Source organism: Terrapene carolina, unplaced genomic scaffold (genome assembly GCF_002925995.2).
Source record: "Terrapene carolina triunguis isolate 2854851 unplaced genomic scaffold, T_m_triunguis-2.0 Scaffold194, whole genome shotgun sequence".
Taxonomy (NCBI): domain Eukaryota; kingdom Metazoa; phylum Chordata; order Testudines; family Emydidae; genus Terrapene; species Terrapene triunguis.
In genome coordinates this window covers 6,665,530-6,686,232 of record NW_020664545.1, presented here as the reverse complement: position 1 = coordinate 6,686,232, position 20,703 = coordinate 6,665,530, and the positions used below count along the sequence as shown (strand labels likewise).

At 39.0% G+C, this 20,703-nt stretch overlaps 1 protein-coding gene across 1 annotated transcript; it reads right to left on the bottom strand.

Moving 5' to 3' along the window:
* Window positions 1-202: 202 nt before the first annotated feature.
* Window positions 203-20,700, bottom strand: LOC112123688 (scaffold attachment factor B2-like; the record flags this gene model as incomplete). Its single annotated transcript, XM_026655066.1, has 18 exons — window positions 203-491; window positions 710-776; window positions 958-1,067; window positions 1,889-2,010; window positions 2,875-2,914; window positions 3,894-4,031; window positions 6,349-6,642; window positions 8,391-8,527; window positions 9,083-9,174; window positions 10,331-10,476; window positions 12,750-12,850; window positions 12,957-13,106; window positions 15,271-15,371; window positions 16,378-16,424; window positions 16,832-17,321; window positions 18,243-18,270; window positions 19,204-19,266; window positions 20,476-20,700. Coding segments are annotated over 18 exons (2,478 nt in total), but the record flags the coding sequence as incomplete, so codon positions are not given.
* Window positions 20,701-20,703: the final 3 nt, after the last annotated feature.

Sequence of the window (20,703 nt, the reverse complement as noted above, 5' to 3'; positions counted from 1 at the left end):
ACTGTCGGTAGACAGGATACTGGGCTGGATGGGCCTTTGGGCTGACCCAGTATGGCCGCTCTTATGTTCTTAAATTCACATTTTTTTATACTTCTCTTGTGATACAGAATGGCCAAAGACCATGAAAACAAAGAAGAGCGTTAGCTGTAAACTAATTTTATTATTTATGAAAAATGGAATGTTTCATTAACAGAAACTTAAGTGGTGTTTGAACAAGAACACATTTATTACAAAAAACAAACAAATGAGTTCACATAGTTTTCAATTACAATATGGCAGATTTTTAATTACATAAATTCAAGGTGACCCTGGGTAACAGAATTCACCACTGTCGCCATCTTGCATTCAGAGAAAGTTAAAAATTTCAGTAGCGGTGGGTGAAGCGGGGATCACTGGGTCTGTTTGCTCTGTCCTGGCTTGCAAATGCTCCTGGCACTCCACTAGCCTGCACTATCTCGCTCTGGTTTCCACTTTGCATGAAGCCTCCACGCCTAGGAACAAAATCAAACTTTTTAAAATGTGTGTTTTAATCTTCAGTGCAAATTTGTAACATTGCTGTGATTTTGTAGTATTTACATTTTTTTAATGATTTTTATTCTTGAAATAAAATGCACCAGATAAAATCATGGAAACATTACTCAACTGATTCAATTACAACATGCAGAGGGAAAGGAAGTAAAGGAAAAGATCTTTGACAAAAGCTTCTTACCCCGATATTGTTCCTCGATTCATCACATGGCCTGTTCCGGACTGACCAGGGATGCCCCTATCAGCACCTACAATAAAGGGGAAAACATTTAAATAAAAATAAAGCATTTTTAAAAAGAAACACTTTCCCAGAATTTTGCTTGCTTGGTAATGCTTTTAAAGCTCAGTATGAGTTTTAACTACCACTAAAAGTTCAACAGCAGTAATGCCTAGAAAAACCACAATCACACTATTAAGCAGCAAGTATACCTTGCCATCTCTCATGATCCCGTCCCATCACTCCATCTGCACTGCCCTGCCATGAACGATCTTGATGCCCCTCTAACTTTCGACCATGATCTCCCCAGTCACGTCCATCTCTTAAAAAACAAAACAAAACAAAAAAAATGAAAGTCTTCTAAGTGTGTCCATTATCACTTTGATAGCTAACCGTGAAGCCAAATACAATACCCCATACATAAACTTATTAAAATCATTTACCAAGCTATAGCTATGCAAATTCTACATTTACAGTGGATACAATCGAATTAGGAAGATTGTTCAACAAGTTTCTAACATAGAAAACTGAATTTTCTTAATTGATTTACAGACATAATCAGTTAATATTACAACATACAGCAACACTCAATACTTAACAACATGGAGCTATTAATGGAGTAGTATCACTTCAGACAAGTGTAGATGTATATTTTATATACAGAACAATTAATGCAAAGTCTGGATGGATGGTTTAAAAAGAAACATCTGGGATTGCATATTAGTCTCATCTCAGGTTTTCCACCAAGATTCTAGCTTGCTTTCATTTCTATTAATACATACAATCTCAAATCCACACCACCAGCCCTAAATTAGCCCCTTTTCAGAGAATTTCTGGAGCGTGAGTGAAAGAACTGGATTTTATCCCTAGAAAAGGAAGACCGTACAAGAGAACCATGATTACACTGGCAGAGCAGCTCTTTAATAACGAGAGAGCTCCATTCTCTTGATGCACAGGAGAGCGCTGTGTAAATTCACTGCACATCCAGAAGAGAACAGACCCTCGATGAAACTATCTAGAGAGAGGATTTACACTTGTAAAACTGATTCCCACTATGAACCTTCAGAGAGTTCATTTGACGTTTCGAAGAGCATGAGCACTTTGAGCACTGGTGAATGACTGTCCTCATTTACAGGTACTAACCGGGACTGTGGAGGTATCGTTCTCCCTTCGCTTATTCTTCTGTCAGACCCATAGGCAGCCCAACTGTCCCGTGAGTCCCGCGAGTGACGTTCTGGTCCTCCATGGCGCTCATCTGCATAATGCTGAAAGACACACAGGAATGCTGCAATCTAACTCTCAAATTGGTAAATGCTGGTCAACAGAATTTAGCCAGTGCCACAACCTATCAAGTCACTAGAGCATTTTTGACAACAAGATTCCACATAGCCCTTCTACGACCATCTACTTGTGAGAGCTCTTGGAGCAATATTTTCTCCTTCAAATAACTTTCAAAATTCTTCACTGGTTCCCTTACTACTCTGAGGCTCATTCTGTGTATTATGCAATTTTACTCCAATCCCTTTAACAATTTGCCTTTGCTTCAATTCTTTCCTCCAGGTTCAAATAACTTTACATAAACTAGTCTCAGTTCAACTCTTCCACTTTGGTAAAGCATCAACAGAATTTCCAAAGTACCAATCCAGCCACTACCTCAATGTTTTTAAAAAGGTGATATTTGTTGCATGGTTACATTTGCCCCTCTGTATTATGGCACCTTTGCATTTTCTATAGACCATTTTGCTATATTGAAGACACTGGGTTCTTTGCTGTTCATGGATAGAGTGCCAGAATAATTACCTTACACATGTTATATTTACTGATAATACATCTGACACCAATAACCAGAACACACTTTCTTTTCACCAACTAGCCACAAAAAGAGAATCCATATGGTAATTTAAATCATTTAGACATGTGTTTTTTCCTAATCTATGACAACTACCGTAGTTAGCAACTGATTTATGCACTGCACATTCAGTGTGTGAAATCGGTTGTTTATTAAACAGCTGTTGTGTTTCATGCCAGTGGCAGCTGCATTTAAGCCCCGTGTGCCCTGGGATCCTTCCAAATGAAAGGCGCCATCTAAATGCACATTTTTATGAAGCAAGAGTTTCAACTTAACCTACCTGCCCATCTCGATCTGCCACTGCCCTTGAAACTTCTCTCCTGGGGTGAAAAAAAAAGAGCACTTCAGTAACAATGGATATATCTTCCAGTTAAATTACACTGGGGTTTCCAAGAAGTAATCTACATTGAATGCTGGTATTTGTTACACTGTAAAGTATGGAAATGGTAATACTTATTTTAGTAGAAATATAGTATTAAGATTGGAGAAACTGGTTTACCAAAGCAAACACATACCAGGGCACTAAAATGTTATGTGCCAGTGCAACACAAGTGGCAGTATCACTGAAATGTGCCAAAGCACCCGAGGCAATAGCTCTGTATCAGATCTGACAGGAAGGAAGGATGGGGCCCAAGAAAGGGTACACAATAAACATCACATAAACATGAAGAGCTGGAAAACAATCAAAGTGGAGCAGCTCCCACAAAGAATTCCTTTGTCAATTGCAGTAAAAAAAACCACCCTAACACAGCAGTATCTGGAGAGCAACATTTTTATCTTTTTTTTTTGGGGGGGGGGAGGGGGGAGGAAAGGGGAGAGAGAAGAGAAGAGGTATACAAGTATAAAACAGCCAGTAAGGAGCCTGGTTCACGCTCTACCCTTCTATCATTGCCTTCAACAGTTAAAAAAAGCAAAGGCAGTTCCATTACTCTTGTGCCAAGGAGCTAGAAATCAGGAGTGATAATCCTGTACAGTTGTTATCTACATGTTCTAGATTTCCACACATGCTTTGTGGGATAGTACAGAAAGTGGCTTTCCTTATGGTGCTTATTCCCACGCCTTACACAAGTTCACTATGCTTTTCAGTTTCACACTGGCAAACAAAATTTTTTCAAAGCCTGACAATATTTTCATAAGTAACATACACAAGCTTGCAAGTAGCAGATACACATAGAGCCATAACACACAAGTTCTAATACCTACTATTTTACAAGCAAATAGTAAAGCTGATACGATACTAAATATTTTGTCTTTTCTTAATTTCAGCTAATACAGGAGGAAAAAAAACACATCACTAACCTATCCACAGAATGGTCTTGGTATCGGTCACGATCCCTGTGATCAAAATCATGGAAGCGATTTTGGCGGCTAAAATCAGAATGGTATCTATCATCCATCGCCATTCGCTTTGCCTCTGGCCAATAGGAGTCATCTCGCCTGTAAGGAAGTGCACATTTAATACAATGTGAAGCAATAATTTTTCCATCTTGCTCTTTCTAAACCAAGTCTCACTTAAAGCAACCTGTGGGTTAAGCTGAACATTCAAGAGTTATATTTTTGATATGATAATTAAAATCCCTGAAGTGCCAAACTGACTTCTCATTTCAATTTCAGAAAAGAAGTTAATTGCATCAATACACCACACACCTTAATCTCAGCATATGTTGAAATGAGAGTAGAAAGACTATTTAATCCTTCTGACATTTGTGTTTTATGATTCAAGTCCACAATTTCTACAGCCCCTCGTGTAACTTCCCTTGAGAATCTAGTTTCTGTAGGAGTCAAAGGAATAATTGAGTGCTGTCATGTAGTATTATGTACATCGCAGCACTGCTTCCAATTGGCTATTTTTTATTTCTGCATGAATGTAGGTGACTGAGGGCAAAATTCACCCCTGGTGTAACCCCCCAGGAGCACTTCACCAGAATCAAACCAGGGTTGAATTTGTCCCCAGATGACTAGATTTCAGGTATATCATCAAAAAAATAGGTATGAAACAGCTTTCAGAACATGTTAAATTCAGGCAACTCATTTTGATATTCCTCTATCAGCCTGCAGCAGTCCCAGACAGACAGACACTGCAAAGGTGAATTGATATCTAGCAGACAAGACACATTTGAGAGCACTATCATCATTTGTAAAGCTGTGCGCGGCTGGACTGTCAAATATTAATATTGTTCAGGATACCTGGTTAAGAATTAATTTGGAATTAACATCACACACTATTGTATTAACTCATGTTCTAAAATCTTAAGAGTTCAAAAGACACTAACAATATAATTTAACTTACTGGGCACTCACCTAGCTATGTAAACTGAAGTTTATTGTGAATACTTGCCCCAGAAACAGACAGTCACGGTGAAAAGCTGGCAAGGCACAAGTGATTAAAATGCTTCTTGCCTTATATGTATATCAAGATTTCAAGGACCACACAGAAATCATGAAATTAGCCCAATACCATGATTTTTCCTACAGGTGAGAGGCGGTAGTGGGGACTCAGCTGCTCGTGTGTGGTGGGGGCAGGGAGGGTCTGGCAGCACTGACAACGCACAACAATTAGGAGCCCCAGCTCAGCCTGCCACACGGCTCCCCCAGCGGGTCCGGGGGAGATACCACAGCACGGGCTGGCATGAAGCTCAGAATAGGATCATCCACTTGGAGCATGGGTGGGACGGGATCCTGCCCTGGCAGAGAGGAGTGGAATGGGGGATGGATCCTGTCTCACCCTGACCCAGGGCTCCTCACACACATTTTCAGCTCCTAACCAGCCAGAGCTGCAGTATCTCCCCCGGACGTGTGGGGGGCCACTATGGGACGGGGATCCTGATTGCTGCTGCGTCCTAGTGGGTGGGGAGAGGGGGGCAATGTTAATGCACGGCAGACAGCCTGGGTCAGAGGTGGGCAAAAAGAAAGCCAGGCCCCAATCCCTACTAGGCCAGGGTGCATAGAGCCATTGGCTGAGACACGCCTACCCCAACTACCACCCACCCTACTCCCCAGGATCCAACTGACCTATTGCCGCCCAACCCAGGATCGGAATCAGCCTGTTAACCCCCCCGGAGCAGCTGCAGCCTTAGCAGGGAAGCGGAAACAGGGATGCCTGCTTCTGCCTCCCTGCTGTTGGAAAAATTGCAGCACTTCAGGGGGGATTTGGCAGCCATGTGTATCCACTGAAATTCAAATACTTACCCATGAGACTACTGTGAATTTTTTTTTTTTTTTTTTTAAATACAATTTCCTCAGGTCCTTAACTAGAAAAGAGCAGCTTTAATGCCAATGAGGAAGATACTCCCACCATTCTACAGGTCAAGGTAGGGGTAGATAAAAGGCTGCTTCAAAGAGCTGGGAGAGAACAGAGTTCCTTCTCCTTAAGAATCATAGATGTAACTTTAATTCGTGTAGCTGCACTTAACACCCCATGGTAATGGATGCCTTAGAAAAGTATGAAATACATCATTTGCTGTGGCTGTTTGACTGCATTGTGTTTTGTAATCTACTTTGGATGTGCATTTACTGCTTTTTGAGTTTATTAATACACATCTGTGTGTTTTGCTGATTTTGCTTATTTAAAAACATCAAATTAACTAGAATAAAATAAACAAACCGAGCTAGAAACAGTGGTGGTGCTCAGAAGTTTAGCAGCTGTTCTAAGAAGAGTTCTTACTAATTGCATAAAAAAATCTCACTGATTACAGCCTTAAACTTCCTGCTATAAACACACTCTACAATTTGGAATCTCACCGCAATCACTTACCTTGCATCAGTGTCGTAAGGTCTTCTAATTGCCGATCGCCGTTCTTGCACATAGCGCAGTTGTTCTTGCTGACGACGCAGCTCTTCTCTTTCTCGCTGTATGCGATCCTGTTCCTTCCTCCTTTCTTGCTCGATATGCATCCTCTCTCTCTCCAGCCTCTCCCTCTCCAAACGCTCTCTGTCAAGCCGCTGCCTTTGAAATTCAAGTCTGTCGCGCTCTCTCTGAAGCCTCTGTCTTTCATCCCGTTCATGAATGGCTTGAATACGCTGCTCTCGCTCTCGCCGTTCTCGTTCTCTGAAAAGGGGAAGTAGCGGTTTGTTGGTTTTAAAGAGTACTCTACACCTTCAAATGACATATTTTTAAGGCTTCCTAGATCTTCTCCCACAACTCAGCTGACTTTGTTATTTTCTACTAAACAAACATCACAGCCACTTAAAATAGTTCTTTAAAAAGTAACAATATACACACGAGATGAGAGGCAAGAATTTAGTAGTGATAACACCCCTTTCCCAGGGCGCAGTTTTGAAAATGCTTTCCCGTACGGTGAAGAGTTCTATGTCCCTCTTTACATTCTTCTGGAAGAAAAGGCAGCGGGCATACAACTCCCCGATAGAAGGGAGAGAGTAATTTTACTCTCCCTTCAGGGTGACAGTTCAATACAAGCAAAGTTAAAACAAAGGTATTTTAGCAAAGCTAAACGCAAAATTTGAAAATACCTAAGTGTTACTGAATAAAAAATAAAGATTCTGCTTCTGTTCAAAGATTTACTGCAGAATCTATTAAAGCTCATGCAATAAATAGCACTAGAAAAATATAAACCCAGAGCAATGGACAAAGATACAGGAGACTAAACTTTGAAGTTGAACATAACTATGCATGAGGTGATAGATAGCTCCAATACTAAATTGTCATTTTCATAACAGACTGTGTCAACAGAACAGTATCATCACAGGATAATCATCTCTTGCTACTACATAAATGCAGACATTTTTCAAAGCAGGATAAATGATCCTGTAACATATTTATGACAATTCGTCCCTTGCATAGCAGTAAGGGTAAAAAGTCATATAAAAACATTCCAGTTTTGCCCCGTTAGCAAGGAAGGAATACGTTTAATTTCTCTCTATTACACCTATGATTCATGTTGGTGCATTAGGGACAGTTCACTGCATTCTAAATATTGAATACACAATATAGTACCCACTACGCCTAAATAAATTTGTTAAACTGTACACTAAACCACTATGAATCACAAACCCATAAAAAGCCATCGTTTCTGCAGACAATCTGTGAGCAGAACAAGGAGCCAAATCTGAATTGTTTAAATTAATAATTCAGTCAGGTTTTAGTGACGTCATATTTTACTCCTCGGGGAATTCTGTGCCACTGTGCATGTGCAGAAACATGCCCCCTGCAGATTCTCTTTGCTTCCCGCAGAAAAATGGTTTCTGTGGGGAAGCAAAGAGAAGCTGCACCAGTGCTCACTCACCCCTCCCTGGCAGCACAGGTGCATCTGTTCAGGCAGATCAACCCCCAGAAACCTCCCCCAGCTGCAGGAAGCTCTGCACTGGAGGGGGGGTGGGGGTGGGGGGAGTCTGGCTGCAGGAGGTGAGGCTCGGTGGGGTGGGGGTTCCAGGTGCAGGGGAGGGGGGGTCTGGATATACGGGGGCCGAGTGGACAGGGGGAGCAGCTCCCCATGCAATGACCCCTTCCCCCACATCCTGGCCACAGGGGAAGAGATCACTGTATGAGGAGCTTAGTGGGGGGATCCAGGTGCTGGTGGGATCTGGATGCACAGGAGTTCATTGGGGGGTTCTGGGTGCAGGGGGAATGGGACTCTGCTGGGGACTCCAGGTGAAGGTGGTTATGGGTCAGCGCGGGGGCGGTCTGGGTGTAGGGGGCTCAGCGGAGGATCTGGGTGCTTGAGGAGTCGGGCTTGGTGGGGTGGGGGGCTCAGGGTGCAGCTGATTGGAGCTCAGTGGGGTGGGAGTCTGGGCGTGGGGGGCTCCCAATGCTCAGAGTAGTGATGACACTAAGCTCACCGGCGTCTCTCCGTTTCTCTGATTTCTCGTTCTCTCTGCCTCTGTCGCTCACGCTCTCGCTGTTCTTTGATTTTATCAAATGATAAAATATCTTGTTTCTCCTTGCTCTCTGACTTGCGATCCTGGCTCTTAGTAGTCTGCATTTAATCAAAGTAATACGTGAACCAGAATAAAAGTGTTTGGATTACATTTCCAGAGACCAGATAAGATAAATGCCCACAAAATACGACCACTATCATCCCCCCTTCCTTACCAGAGGGACAAATAATTGTAGGCATTTTGCAGGTGAACTAGAAGGAAGAGGGTCATAGGAAGCACCAATAATTTGGCTACAATTTTTGGGGAGCGAGTCTGCTAGCTAGTTTTATCTCTGGTGCAACACAAACCATACCACTTTAAAAGTGTAGTGACACCCACTGCTCCCCACACCAAACATCTGGGGCAGCATGGTGTCTTAATGGCCTTGTTCCATTAAATATGTGCAACTCTGCCTAAAGTAGCAGTGAAGAAAGCTGTAGCATAGACAGGGTACGATCATTTACCAATATAGTGTCATATTACTAGCCAAATCCCCTTATTTACAAACAACCACCACAGTTTTCAAAATGCAAGTCAAAGACTCCACAGACGTACAGGGAAAGTTGGTTTAAATCTATTTTCAGGGAAAAGTTTTCTATTGAAATTGTACTTACTCTCTCTTTTGATGTGGTAGAGGTTTTCACACTAATAACTGGTTCTCCTTTGGATTTATCCATTATTACTGTCCTTTCAATTCCTCGACTTCCTAAATGAACCAAAAAAACCAAAGATTGTATAATGAATAAAACAAACTGTGGCAAGAACAGTATTCCTTAGATGTTTTTTATGAATATTACAACCACAGAACTATGTTCATCGGGTTTTTTGAAGTGAGAGGCTGGAGGTTAAGTTTTTTTAGCCTGAATATGAGATTTATATCAAAGAAAATGGAGTATTAGTAATTCAGAATGCATGCTTTTGTGAACTTTGGGAAACAAAAACAAAAAAAAAAAAGGAGATTTCAAATAACATCAGAAGTCTTACTGTAAAGGACAAAAAAATTCAAAACAGTGAATTTAAGTCCACTTTTGCACCTTAAAATGTTTCTCATTCAAAAGACAGACCATGAACTGCACCAGATTCTATACATATCAGCAAAACTTTAGACAAAATTTGCTTCTTGCTTATAACCAGAGGCAAGAGTTTCACAAATAATAAAAAAGATGCAAAAATCCTAAATTTTTATTCTTTCCACAAATTTTGCAGTTTTATAAATCTAAACCCATTATGCCCTAAATCAAATAGCTGCTGCTCTGTAGAGAGTCTGACAGAGAAACAGCATAATGCTGTATGAATTAGCGTCACCCATTTATCTTAATGGAATGTTAAACTTGTTGAAATACCATCTGTAGCTGAATATACTAAATATTCTAAATTGCAATAACTTAAGTAGAATAATAAAAACTTCTTTAAATTAGCTGGGTCTTCATAATTAAAATGTATTTTATACTACATGTGAGGTTTTTTTACAATGTAGAAACATACTTTGTTCAGAACAGAAAAATCCTTGAAAAAAACTAAAAGCATTTATCTACAATGTAATCAAATTTCAAGTATTTTGAAGGACACTAAATAGCCACAAATATTTAGATTACAGGTCTAAATTCCGAAGAGTCAACAGTTCTCAAACAGTGCCCTATTTGTACTCCTTTTTAAAACACAGGGTATTGAATATTATGAAAACTTCTCCAGCACAGAGGAAGAATTCTCCATGTTTTATCACTTTCCCCACAGATTTCAGTGGATATGGCATGACAATTTAATCTATCTGTATGTCGGGAAAGTCAATCTTTTGTCACTTAGTTGTCCATATGAACAAAGTCTGTAATACAGTTCTCTATTTAGAAAGCAGTTTACATTACCTGATTTGCTAGTCCTAGAGCGATTGGAGGATGCAGTTTTCTGTTCATCTTGCTCTTTTCCTTCTTTTTCATCTTTTCCATCTCTCTCTGTTTTCTTAATATCATCTTTTTTATCTGTCTTCTCATCCTTTTTAATACTGACAGACCTATAAATAAACTGAGCTTTAATAGTACAGTACATAGGAACACAGTTATCTACACAAATCCACTTCTTTTGGATTTCTACACAAGCCACAAAAGACATCCAAAAACTGAAATTTCGTAAGCTCTTCCAATTTGCCAAATCCTGAATGCAACATATAGTTGCACACATTTTCCTTAATTTAGCTGACTGAATATGAAAGCTAGAAAGATCCAAAAAAATTAGGAAGAATAGTAGGTGATCCTTTTGAATATTAACAGTTTTCCAAATTGTTGTTAATTCCATCCATAATGAATTTTCATATATAGCTCACTCTTTGCCATTTAAAAACAGACATCCATACAGAGTGAACTAGAGTAGGATAAAAGCTTTTGCAAATATGTTCTGCTGTAAGAAACTGCTCAAGTAAAAGTCAAATCAGTAATCAGGACTTTGGCAAGTACATTAAATATAGAGTGTAGCATCTAAAGGCATGTCTTCACTAGCAACGTTAAGGTGCTGGCCATGGCAGCGCTTTAACGTGGCTGTGTAGTCGTGGCATAGCACTGGGGGAGAGCTCTTCCAGCACTATAAAAAATAATAAAAAAACAAAACGCACACCTCCACGAGGGGAATGGCTCCCAGCGCTGGTGCACTGTCTACACTGGCACTTTACAGCGCTGAAACTTGCAGCGCTTGGGGGGTGTTTTTTCACACCCCTGAGCGAGACAGGTGCAGAGCTGTGAAGTGCCAGTGTAGACAAGCCCCAAGAATACTGTGAAATGGAATGCCCCTCAAATAACCAGTAGAGGCAATCATGCCCAGGGAAAATAAATATTAGCAGACATCTCATGACCCATTCCAGCAGCCCTTTTAGAACTTGGGATTAGTCTTTGAATGAAACTGCCTAAGTAACAGGAAGATTTGAAAATTTAGAGAGCTGACCCAGTTCCATTAAGATTACAGGAAGGCCCTTTAATACTTCATTTATGAGGACAACATATATGAAACAATCATGATGACCATGGTGTCTATGCTGGTTTACATAAAAACGAACTGGATCAGGAGATACCAATATAGGGCCCAAAACAATATGACCAGGTCCCAAGCTACAAATAACAGGACTAAGCTAATATGGAAGGAAAAGCCACACTACGCAGCGCTTTACTGCCATTGAGGATTCTTGGTCACCTTATTTGTCTCACACATTCAGCATACTAGCATCCCAGAAGACACTACTTATATCTTTCTAGTATCCTTGAAGGGCATAAATAATTCCGAAAGGAAACAATCATTGTGATATTGAACATAACAGCTCCAGATGGTAGTTACTGCAAGTAGTACTGAACTGTCACATTCAAGAAGTACAAGATTTATCAAGGCTGGTCAGGCCTAAGAAAGAAAACGATCATTACAGGGATCAAGAATCTGACATGACGCGCCCTGAAGGCCTAAGATACTGAAGTAAAGTTTGCACCACTTTAAAAGAGAAAGCAAAGCTAGGATTTGGAAACAGAAGTATGAGCTGCAATCTAAGCAAGGCCAGGTGTACACTAGAAACTTCTGCTACTATAATAATGTCAGTTAGTGGTGTGATTTTTATGACATTTTTAAACGGGCAAAAGCCCTAGTGCAGACATAATTGTACCAGCAAGAGTGCCTTTGCAAGTATAGCTTATTTCATTTGACCAACTGGTATAAGCTATACTGCCAAAAGCACATTTCTGATAAAAGTTGCATCTACACTAGGAGGATTTGACACTCTAGTTACACCAGCAAACCTTTTCCAATGTAGATTAGACATGAGAGACCTTTTCTGACTCTAAAGAGGTATCAGACATGGATCTTATAAGACTGACTTGATGCACATAAGTTAAAAGTTAACTGTATCACTAAAAGCGAATTATATGACTAAGTCAGAAATGTGTGCACCAGGATAACAAGACAGCTTTGAGGCCGTAAAAGCAAATGTAGAGTACTGAACTGAAGCAGGTACACAAGTTTGCATAAATGGGAATCTACAATCTAAAAGAAACTAACTACAGGTTATAACCTCTTGATATTTCCATTTCATGGACTCTCAAGGTCACAAATACAGGATCCATGAAGCAAGATGTGCAATGCAATAAAAATGCTTATTCTTCCTTGATATCAATCAATACTTCAGGTGCAGCATGAAACAACAAAACATGTTTGGGTACTTTATAAACAGTAATATCAATAAAACTAAATTCTGTTAAACTATTATTTGTCTTTCACAGTTACATTTCAGTTTGTTTGTTTTTAAACCAACTTTACTTTTCAGACTTGGAATCTGTAGAATGGTGCCTGTCTCTTTCCTTCCTCGCGTCACTTTCTTTTTTGTCTGAAGGTTTTTTCCCGGCTGGTTCATTTTTTGCCTGGAATAGTATTTGCCAAAAATATAATCAATTACAAGTCTGAGGTCATTAATGCATGCACTCTTATATTTTCATTATGGATCCATCTTGGAAAATTACCACTTACTTTTTCTACAGAGATCATTTTCCCATGTAACTCTGTTCTGTGGAGGTGACCAATACATTTGGTGGCTTCCTCAGATGTTGACATTGTAACAAAACCATAACAGCGAGCCCCAGGACTGCGAGCGTTAGTCACCACTTTTGCACCAACCACCTTTAAGAAATGGTATTTTTTATTATTGTTTTTGCAACACCTTCAACCATACAGCCTCATAGACTTAGACTCATAGACTTAAAGGTCAGAAGGGATCATCATGATCATCTAGTCTGACCTCCTGCACATTGCAGGCCACAGAACCTCACCCACCCACTCCTGTAATAGACCCCAAACCTCTGGCTGAGTTATAGAAGGCCTCAAAATCATGATTTTAAGACTTCAAGTTACAGAGAATCCACCATTTATCACTTCATTGATACAACGTACTTGGTATACAGAATAAAATGCCAGCTATGCCACGTGTACCAGGAACATTAGTTTTGCACCATTCCATTGGAACACCATTTTCATTATTTATTATTTGTATTATCATAACGTCTAGAGGCCCCATGCATGGGCCAGGACCCCAAAGTGCCAGGTGCTGTACAAACAGAACAAAAAGACAGTCCCTGCCCCAAAGAGCTGACAGCACTTCTAAAAAACCACCTGACTTCAGTTGTCCAGATTTTGATAATGGCATCACGGTTACACTTTGGAACAGAGGTGTATCCAATTTGGCCATTAGTATTCTAAAAATGTTGTGCTGAGAAGTACTTATCAAAGTGAAGTATAAATATTAACAGTGTTTCCCTAGATGCCAACGGCAGTGCCAACATTACTGAAAAGACCAGAGTTTAAAATTCTAGAGCATATTCTAGCGCTAAAATAAGCAATCTTATGCTGGAGTTTCCATCCTGACAGTATCAAAATTAATACAAAAAACTTAGATCGTGCTACTAGAGTGGTGTGCAAAAAACCACTAATTCGGTTTATGTAGTGGGACGTGATAACTGCAAAATGAACATCCTCTCAGCAGCACTGACCAATATCAGTGCACTGCCTTATTAACATCACCGTTAATATACTTCACTCAAATTATATAAAAAAATTAGAGGCATAAATCTCCACATGAACATAACCAATTTCTTTATTTAATCCCGTAACACAATGCAGCATTTACATATATCTCAAAATACATTTGCAGTAGTACGACTTTCACTGGAACATTTATAAGCATGTTCAACAACTCAAAGTTGACCTTTTCTGAAGAGATAAATGACATAAGGAATGACTGAGTCAGAAAAACCTCAATGACTTAGGGTTGGGTCTAAACTGAAAAGTTAGGTCAACCAACTATGTCGCTCAGGGGTGTGAAAAATTCATACTTCTGAGTGATATACTTAAGGCAACCTAACTCCCAGTGTAGACCATGCTAGATCCACGGAAGAATTCTTCCATTGACCTAGCTACTGCGTCTCAGGAAAGTGGATTAACTACAGCAACCAGAGAATCCCTCCTGTTGCTGTAGTAGGTGTCTACACTGAAGCACTACAGCCGTGTAGACATATCCTCCGACTGCCTCTCACGTAGCAGCGGATCCAAGAAGTCCACCAGCTGACCTTTCAGAGCATCCCGGTGAATTTTTTTTCTATAAATGGGGAAAAGCCATTTGAGGAGAGGGGGAAGAAGTGGCTACCAGCTGTTCCAGATTCCACTTCCTTGCTGACACTAAAAAGCTCCAGGAGGAACCATGCTGTCACTGACTGGGTTTCTCCTAGTAGCCAACTATGGAAGGATCACCACCTAAGCCAATACTGTTTGTGACAGCATTAGATTTCAGGGGGATAACCAGGCGGTGAAGCAGTGACTATGATGCGGAAGGTGCCAGATCCCCGGCTCTGCCACTCCTGTATTCGAACAGGCATGCCACCTCTCATGGACCCCCTCTGCAGAGGGGTCAATCTGGGCAACCATTGCATTACTTTACTGGATATTTCTGAGAACGTTTTGATAGAGGACTGTCCTCTCGGGGGAGATTTTCAAAGGCCTAAAAGGCAGCCAAGAGCGCCAGCTCCCTTTGCCTCCGACTTTGGAAATCTGACCCTCAATAATTGACAATTCTCTGTGCTATCAGCTAAGCCTGTTCAGCCATACAGCCAGTTCACTCCCATTTTCCTCCTAAGGTTTTACACAAGTAGGCAGAAGACAGAATTTATTTCAACCTGATGCTCATTATTACGTAAACAATAGCGAGATTTTAAGTCACCATTTAATTTTAATAAGTTGTTTAAGTAAAAAAAATTGCATTTAATTTAAAAGCACCGTATAAAAAAATACATACCTTTCCATATTTGCTGAAAAGGTTCTTCAAGTCTGTAGCTCTGGTAGAGGAGGAAAGTCCACTAACCCACAAATTTCTACCAGAACTGCTACTTGTACGACCTAATTCAAAAATAAATCACTACTGTATCAGAAAAACGTCGCAGTGAAAAGCAACTGTCCTAGAAACTCCATTTCCTTCAGTCACAGACCATTTTGATCTTAAAAATATTGAGCACTTTTAAATACATGAAGTTTCAAACACACTATTTCTTTTGACATAACTATTGGTATGACATGGTTAATATCAAGGCCCCTAGCCTCTGTTTGCCAGAAGCTGGGAATGGGTGACAGGGGTTGGATCACTTGATTACCTGTTCTGTTCATTGGGCACTTGGCACTGGCCACTGTCGGAAGACAGGATACTGGGCTAGATGGACCTTTGGTCTGACCCAGTATGGCCGCTCTTATGTTTTTACGACATGCAGAATAATGAAAGTGTAAGAAATTTTCATCTACTGAATGCCTGATTCTACTAGACAATGGAGAATATTGTTGGAGACTTGAACTCCTTTGAAGAGTGCCACAAAGGTTATAAGTCTTATCATGAAGTATTAGATAAAATTTCTGAAAACTTTGCCTTTGTTTTAATCAATAAGCAAGAAGTTTTTATACAGAATTACATTAAATCGAAATGGATAGTACCATGAAACATACCACCTTATGTTAGTAACTTTAAATGGAATCAATGTTTGCCATGCACTAAAAGCGAACCTCAATTATCATAAAACTCAAGGATTCATTGCATTGACAATCTTGATTAGAAATAATCAGAACCTATATTAAAAGTAGGAAGCAACTTTTTACAGCCAAGATTATATTTTCAAAGATGCACCCCAGTCCTATAAACACACCTGCACTTAATTTTACTACTGGGAGTAGTCCCATTGACTTCAATAGGATTGCACTGTAGTAAAATTAAGCATATGCCTAAGTGTTTGCAGAATCATGGCTAAACAATGCAATTGAAATGTGTTCTCAATTACTCCCTTGGATCTTTGATGAATGTAGAAGAATAAGATTTAGTATTATAACATTTTTCCAAATCAGTCTTAATCTTACAACGTACCTTTCTCATCTTTTGAGACCATCTTTGTGTCTGCATCCTCAACAGAGCTAAAGACAAAAAACAGTGTTATTCAACCAGGAAAAAGTGAAAATAACTCTTAATTATGTGTGCTAGAATTCAATACCTACCAGAAAATTAGTTGTGAAATAAAAGACACCTTTGCAAACTTTTTCAAATCTGATATGTGGGAAGTCAGATGTTTAAACAGACAATTAATTCTGTTTGTCAGAAGATAAAAATTAGGAAGAATTTAAGAAAACAACCTTTGAAGGTTGAGGAAAGGAAGGAAATCAAACCATCAGTTAAAAATTGCACAAGAAGAAATAAAAGATTCTTTAGGAATAGACTACAATTTCATCAGTCTTGCTGGCCAATTGAAGGAAACAGCTTATTTGCATCACTTAATGACCAATGAAAAAGATAGCATCTGGTCTAAAACTGAGAAAAAACAAACCTCTTTTTCTGATCACCGCCCTCATTGGTAGAGGACTCTTTAGTAGCAGATGATTCTTCAGAATTAGCTTTGTCTTCTGTTTTCTTGGCATCTTCTTTACTATCTTTGGTTTCAAGACCTGCATCTTTATCCGCTGTTTCCCCACTAGAGGCTTCCAGACCTGGTGATGGTTTGCTACTCTGATCACTTATTACTAAAGATTCAGAGTCCATTTTCTCTTCATCTATTGTCTGTTCACTTGTCTCCCCTTTTGCTACAACTAAATGCTTTGCTTCCTTCCTTGAAAGATCTTGTGCTGACTTGCTGTCCAAATCTAAAGCATCTTCCTCCGACTGACTGGCAGCAAGAGCGTCCTCTTCCTCTGCTACCTTTTTGCCTGCCACGGCGTTACTTGCTTCTTGTGCATATGGCTGCTCCACTTCGGAAATTTCTTCTTTAAGTGGTTCAGATTTACAAGTTTCCCCCAAAATCTCGAGTATTTTCTCATATTCTACGGATTTAACAGGAATAGAATGGCACAAGATTTAATCACCAGGGAAATAAAGCAATCACAAATGTGGAACTGGCATGGCTGCCACACTAACACCAAGAGAAGTTCTAAGCTACACAGAGATTGGAAAACCCCAATGTACACAATATTAAAAGTTCTAAACTATCTGCAGTCTAGCAAACTATTATATTAAAGCCTGAAAGCTACATGGAAGAAAAATGCCCAATAAACTTAAACACAAAACCTTCTGTCTCGTCCTTGACAGTCTTCTTCAAGTTGAGTTCTAGTTCTTCCTAAGTTAGCTTCCAAAGTCCAAGATGCTTAACTGACTGCATCAATTCTTTGACAGTGCAATTCCCAAATTCCTGTGAAATTCTTTTAGCGGAACAGTCCAACATGAAAACCGGAACATCTTCTGATGGTGCATGAGTATGTTTGCAGTCCAGAAAAGTGAACAGTATCTGTATGAAGTTTCCATGAAGAAACTCTGTCTTCCTTCTTCTGAAATCCAGGCACTCTTTAATTTTAGTTCCCTACTATAGTATTACACTACCTGCACTCCTCCACTCAAAATTACAGCGTTAATGTACTGTGTGATATCACAAGATCTGTTTTACGTGCAGAACCTTCAAGTTTTAAGGCTTAGGTTAATTAATATACTTACTTAAAGAGGTTTTAAAGCAACCACTTTATCACACAATGTATTTCTCACACAACAGAGATGACACTGTCACAGATCTGGTGATATGACTGGGTTTCCAATCTCTATGACCTTGAATGATCTGGACTGTGCACCATTAGAATAATGCACACTATAGTAATTCAGTTAAATAAAAAAAATAAGGGTACAAGAGGAATTTGGTGCAAGAGCGAAACCATTTCAAAGCCTAACTTTTTATTTTCTTCCCCCCAAAACAGTACCTGGCTCCAAAGGTAGTTCTTCAATTTCCTATAAGGAAAAAATACATATTTTACAAAACACCATCCTATGTAAAGATGCTGAGCTTGGCTAAAATTATTTACAAAAGAGAGTATGGAAAAAAATTACTGTAAGTTTTATTAACTCTTATAAACCTCAAAAAGGTTAGATTTTAAAACAACTTCCTTAAAACAATCGTTTTTAGAGTAAGATTTTAAGGTAAGTACATTATAATTTCCACCCATGAAATATAAATACAAAAAACCTCTAAGACTACTTGGAATCAGACACATACACTAAGTGTTTTTGTGGGCATTCAAAGCATATTACAGGACTAAGGCCACATCCATCATATAAAGGATGGGAAAAAAATCACAATAGCGCTATTAGTCAGCTGAAGTGTATACTGTACTGTTCACTCTAGCGCATTTAAAATACAGGCAAACAAAATCAGCAGACAACAGTTTTATGTGCCTATGTGAGCGATACCATTTTTCCAACACTATGTAACTACGACAAATTTGATTTGCCTAGGTACAAGTCACCTACAACTCCTGTTGAAGTCAACGGGAGCTGTAGATCCTCCAGACTTCTGAAAACCAGGCCCTATGTTTCAGTTAATTTATATCACACCCAATTATGGTAACAATGAACATTATAAAAATGAGTGTATACAAAAGTCTGATGGTATTATATCTTGACAATAAATTATTTTGGAACAAAGCATAAAAAAAGGCTCAATTCTTCCGATCAGCAGACAAATTCAACATAGGGAAAGGTACATAATTTTGTTACTATGCATACTATGATAACAGTGAATCACAAAAACATATTCTAAGTTTTCTGAATATAAGAATTAGATGTTTGTATTCCCTCCCCACCGCCCCCCGAAACTAAGAGTTTTTAGCTCTTTATACAGCATGTCATTATTTACATTAAATTTAAGATTAAAAAAGAATTTACCTTCACTACAGTTAAATCAGAAGAAGAAACATCTAAACTGTTTCCAGCGTCCTCACTTTCTGCCTAAAAGAATCAATAGGAAAAATATGTCACTCTATACGGAAGATTCATCACAGCTTTATTGATAATGAAACCTGAATGAGAAATTGTGAGGTTGGCAAAATATTTTATCTGATTTTTTCCAGATAACTGCTATTAAGCAAATATTTGCTAGCATTCAACAGAGCAACAAAGAAGGTGAAAAATGGTTACGGATGACTGCATTTAAAAAATAATAATAATAATAATAATAATAATAATAATAAAAAAAAGACAGGCAATGAGCTCTCTCTGTCTCCAGGCTCTGCTTGCCTACTTTAAAAGTCTGAGTTTTTTAAAAAAATAAAAAACTTTCAATGTTAACAGAGAATTCTATATGGCATTTTTATTTGCCTTTCAATCACAGCTACAAAACAAAGCAAGTCAGTCAACTTCTAAACAACAAGTTGATCTATTTAAATACTGCTTGGAAAATCTCAGACTTCATTAGTTTTACCTTAACAATATAATCAAATCTGAATTATTTAACTACTTTCTTAGTTACTCCTGCTGTTTCTAAAGTGAACCAAAAGCAGCTCCCTGGAGCCCCATAACCCAGGATGGAGACAATGCATGTCAGAGGTAATATCTGTACTTCCTATCTGAGGCTGGGCAATGGTAACTATCTTTCATTGCCCCTCTGTATGTTTCAAGTGAGTTTTAACTTGTAGATTCATGAGAAAGATTATCGTCAACCATTAATGGACAAAGCTGGAATGGCAGTCTATTACCAGATGATAAGCACAGAAAGCCAGCATGAAAACATTCCAAATGTCAGAATGGGAGCCCCAAAACTAACAAGAAATTTGAAATACATTGAATCAGTCCAGAAACAACATACTGTGCAATTATGAAGTCAATCAACTAAAGCATTTGGATCCCTCAATGCCCTCCAGAACAAAGGAAAAAAAGAGAAAATGGGAACGTAAACTGAAGGCAAAATAGAGAATTCAAAGTTTTTTAAAAAATGATGCTTTCTAGACTACTACTACTGCGGGTAGCAATATGATGCATGCAAACAAAACCTAAATGTTTTTAAATCAAGAATGTTATTTCCACAAACAGAAAAAAATCAATGGCCATACAAATTTAGATCCCCAAATTATTTCTGCTATTGTTTAGATAATGGTGCACTATTTAATTTGAAAAAAAAAAAAAAAAAATTCTGATTCCACACATGTAAGAGATCCATACCATCACTACTGGTATTTCTCTTGATTCTTCTTTAATTTCTGAAAACTGTGGAGATGCCTCCAAGTTACCTACAGCATATTCTGTAGGCTGATCTGGAAGTTCTTTCATTTCTGCATCAGCATTTTCTTTACTATCAGACAGTGAGTCAAGAATATTATCAGCACTGTAATCCTCTCCGCAATCTACAGCACTGCCATTATCTATTTCAGCTTCATCTAACACACTAAT